The sequence below is a fragment of the Cebus imitator genome, unplaced genomic scaffold, assembly GCF_001604975.1.
Source record: "Cebus imitator isolate Cc_AM_T3 unplaced genomic scaffold, Cebus_imitator-1.0 Scaffold464, whole genome shotgun sequence".
In the NCBI taxonomy this organism is placed as follows: domain Eukaryota; kingdom Metazoa; phylum Chordata; class Mammalia; order Primates; family Cebidae; genus Cebus; species Cebus imitator.
In genome coordinates this window covers 1,490,263-1,494,357 of record NW_016107779.1, presented here as the reverse complement: position 1 = coordinate 1,494,357, position 4,095 = coordinate 1,490,263, and the positions used below count along the sequence as shown (strand labels likewise).

At 49.7% G+C, this 4,095-nt stretch overlaps 2 protein-coding genes across 2 annotated transcripts; both read right to left on the bottom strand.

Annotated features, from left to right (window-relative positions):
* Positions 1-201: 201 nt before the first annotated feature.
* LOC108291723 (olfactory receptor 1D5) lies at positions 202-1,190 on the bottom strand. Its single transcript, XM_017512170.1, has one exon. It carries the CDS (start codon positions 1,138-1,140, stop codon positions 202-204), a length of 939 nt encoding a protein of 312 aa, XP_017367659.1. The 5' UTR covers positions 1,141-1,190.
* A 1,948-nt stretch (positions 1,191-3,138) lies between these two features.
* On the bottom strand, positions 3,139-4,095 carry LOC108291722 (ankyrin repeat domain-containing protein 11-like). The gene is given in 3 exon segments (XM_017512169.2): positions 3,139-3,663; positions 3,666-3,750; positions 3,847-4,095. Coding segments are annotated over 3 exon segments (813 nt in total). The 5' UTR covers positions 4,060-4,095; the 3' UTR covers positions 3,139-3,148.

The following is a 4,095-nucleotide window of genomic DNA, read 5'->3' as shown; positions in this document are numbered from 1 at the left end:
ATGACATTATTTATTGCCAAGGCTTGTGAGGTCTGGGAGGCACTGGAATACAAATTATGTCTTTTCTTTAGCACAGATGGAAATGCTCGTTCTGAGCTGGAGCTGTATCCTGATTACTGTTGCATATCCCATAGCATAATGCCTTACATACGGTGAAGGATATTTCCGGTCTCCAGTTCAATCCCCTTTCCAAAATTACCTTCATTTAAGCCTCTGAAAGGGTCTCCTTAGGAGTCTTCCCAGAGCTTGATGCATGTCCTTGTTCCTCAGGCTGTAGATGAAAGGGTTCATCATGGGTGTCAACACCGCACACATCACTGTGGCTACTGAGTCCTTCATAGAGTAGGTGTGCAGGGGCTGCAGGTATACCATAGCAAGTGTCCCATAAAAGAGAGATACCACACCCAAATGTGAGGCACAGGTAGAGAAGGCTTTGTATTTTTTAGAGGCTGAGGTTATTTGAAGGATGGTTCTGACAATACGTACATAGGACGTGATCATGAACCCTAAGGGTGTAAAGAAGATAAAGCAGCCACTGGTAACCAGCACTGTGTGAATGATGTGGGTGTTGGAACATGCCAACCGCAGCAGGACGTACATCTCACAGAAGAGGTAGTAGATCTCTTGAGGCCCACAGAAGGTCACCCTGGTCATGAGGAGGGTGAGGAGGAGACCATAGAGAACAGACAGCCCCCAACACAAGCAGAGGAGCAGGATACAGAGCCCAGGGCTCATGGCTGTGACATAGTGGAGGGGGCGGCAGATGGCCACATAGCGATCATATGCCATCACAGCCAGGATGAGGTTGTCCAGGGCCACCAATGAGACCAGGAAGTAGAGCTGCGTCAGACACCCTACAAAGGAGATGGCTTTGTTCTGGGACTGGAGGTTCACCAGCATCTTGGGGATTGTGTTGGTGACAAAGAAGAGGTCAGTGAAGGATAGGTTGGCTAGGAAGAAGTACATGGGCGTGTGCAGGCGGGAATCAGAGCTGATGGCCAGGATGATGAGCACATTTCCCACCACCGTGACCAGGTACATGGACAGGAACTTCCAAAACAGGATCCGCTGCTGCTCAGGGCTCTCTGAGATTCCCAGGAGTAGGAACTGTGAGTTCTCACTATGGTTATCTCCATCCATTCCCCCAACTTTCTGCAAATTAACACCAACAAATATTTAAGTGCCCTCATTTGATTAAGGACACAAAGATAAGCAAAATCAACTCTTCTCTCAGCATTAAACTATCTTGGACTAAATTTTAAAAATAATAAAAGCATCAGGTTATTATAAGTGCAAAAACTTAATTATTCCAGCAACTTCTAACCTGACTTACTTTCATAAAAACAATGTCTATGCCTTATTTTTAATCCTGCCATCTTCCAATAGTCTTGAAATGTTTAACATTTAGTTGTTATGTTATAATTTCATATAGGGTTTTACATGGTATTTAATACAGGCATATGCATTACAAGAAATGATTTTTGTCCAATTGGAAGTACAGAAATCAAATATTGGAAAAGAGAAAGAATAATTATTATTACTTGCTGATATAATGACCTCTCTGGGAAATCTAAGAAAATCATTGGAAACATCATTAGAAAAAAAAAAAGATTTTTGTGATTAGCCAGTGAAGTGACCAGACAGAAAACAAATAGACCCTAAACTTTCATGGTCCCAGTAAGCCATGTAGTGCAGTGATAAAGACCGTCCTCTGGGAAGTCTATATTAAAGTCTAAGCACTGCCACTGCCTGGCTGTAATGCCTCAGGCAGGTCACTTGTGTTCTTTAAGACTCAGGTTTTTTAAATGTGAAAAATGGGTTGGGGTGAGGAGAAAATTAAGGAATAATGTACTTAAAGAGCTGATGTGCAGAGAGCACTCCAAAAATCATATCTGTTATTATATATGAATGGCAATCAAAAATACTAAGATTAAGGCCGGGCGCGGTGGCTCACGCCTGTAATCCCAGCACTTTGGGAGGCCGAGGCGGGTGCATCACGAGGTGAAGAGATCGAGACGATCCTGGTCAACATGGTGAAACCCCATCTCTACTAAAAATACAAAAAATTAGCTGGTATGGTGGCGCGTGCCTGTAATCCCAGCTACTCAGGAGGCTGAGGCAGGAGAACTGCCTGAACCCAGGAGGCGGAGGTTGCAGTGAGCCGAGATCACGCCATTGCACTCCAGCCTGGGTAACAAGAGCGAAACTCCGTCTCAAAAAAAAAAAAGAAAAAGAAAAAGAAAAAAATACTAAGATTACAATATAATATGCAGCACATTATCAGCAAACAATCTATGCATTAAGATATTAATAAGAATCAGGTATGGTCTTCAAATTCTCTCTTGAGGCATAAACTTTTTTTTTTTTTTTAAATAATCTTACCTACAAGTTTAATGGTCACATTTTAACATCAAACACTGACTCAGTGTTCTGAGATCCCTGCTTGTCTCAGAGTCTTCAATTACCCCCCGACCCTGCCGATACGAGCCGAGTCCCAAGTGTGCTCCTTAAAGGCCAAGATGGTACGGGCTGCAGGACCTCCGGCAGTGGCCAGGCGGGGCTTGCTGCAGGGGAGCCTAACGGGCGAGGGCAATGTGCACCCGGCCTTGCTGTCCTGCCTGTAAGCAGGGGCTCTCCACGAATCTCTGCTGATGACTTCAGTGACACCTGCCCTATCTCCAGGCAGCACCCCTGCTTTCCAGTAGGATGGGGTTGTCAGGGACCCCACGACCTCTCTCGCCCCCCACAGAGGCTGAGACCTCTCAGGCCCACTGCTCCTGGGCTGGCCACAATGGCCACTTTCTAAATCTTGAGCCTATGTCCTATGCACTGGCCACACCTCTTGCTGTTACCTCATTCCAGAAGAGAGTGGGTCTGCCTTGCAGGTTTAACAGCCGCACGGTGTTGACGGGGACCAGCAGCAACTCCTGCAGGCCTCCTTCCACTTGGTGGAATCCTTCACCTGCTAAAATCCAACCAGACCTAAACGGCTAGTGGATATGAGCTAGTGGTTTGCTGCGAAACCTGTGAGGCCGTCCAGACGCTGACCGCGGATGGGAAAGCTGGAGGCAGGCAGAGGGAACAGCTCGGCCTTTAGGGTGTGGGGTGGCAAAAACTTGCTTTCCGGTGTCCTACACAAGGTAACTGGCTAGCTGCGGGGACAAAGCTCCAGAGCCACCCAGATGCCAGGACAGGCCAGTGTGAAGGGCCGAGGGGAGATGCCAACCTTGTAGTGTCCGTTGTTGGCAGCATCGTGCAAAGGCATGTCGTCGTCCAGGCCCTTGGTGTTCACCTCTGCACCTGCAGCCAGCAGCTGCTTAGCTTCGTCGTAGTCGCCCCGGTTACAGGCCTCGTGCAGCGCTGTCCAGCCTGCGAAGTCCTTGACGTTGACATCCGCCCTCTCGCTGATGAGCTCCTTGATGCGCAGGGCATCCCCGCGGAGGGCCACTCGGTGCAGGCGGGTCTCTCCTCGCTCGTTCCTCTTGTTCACTTTATTTTTGGTTTTTGAGGCGGAGTCGGGCGTTCCCTTCTGACACACTGTGGACTGGGAGGGCTGCTTTGGTGTTGTGTGCACTGGGCTGTCGGCAGACTCCTCGGCTGTCATCTGCATGAGAAGGGCCACCTGCTGGTGCTCGCAGAGAAGGTAGCCGGCTCGGATTCCGACAGCCCCATGCCAAGCAGCAGCGCGGCCTTCCGGGTGTCAGGCTCCTTCGTAATCCTCTTCCGCTCAGGGCCCTGCTTCTCTTTCTTCTTGCTTCTAGGCACCTCCATCTCATGGCATGGTGCTTCGAGGGGCGTACCAGCCTTGCGGCACCACAACAGGAACTGGGCTGGAGGCATCTGTGCCGAGTCCTTCTGCTCCGCGTCTGCGCCCGCGGTGGAGGACAGCTTCTGCGGGCCGGCTCGCCCCCTCGCTTCCTTCCCGCCGTCGCCACGCTCCAGCTTTGGGGTCTTGGTTAGAGAAGCTTTATCCTTTTTCCCAGTCTGCTTCTCCGCCGTGTCGCTGCTGAGGGAAAGGTCTTCCCGCTGTGGTGCTTTAGGGCACCCACCCTTGGGCATTGTCCTGTTCCTCACCTGATCTTCATTTACACGGCC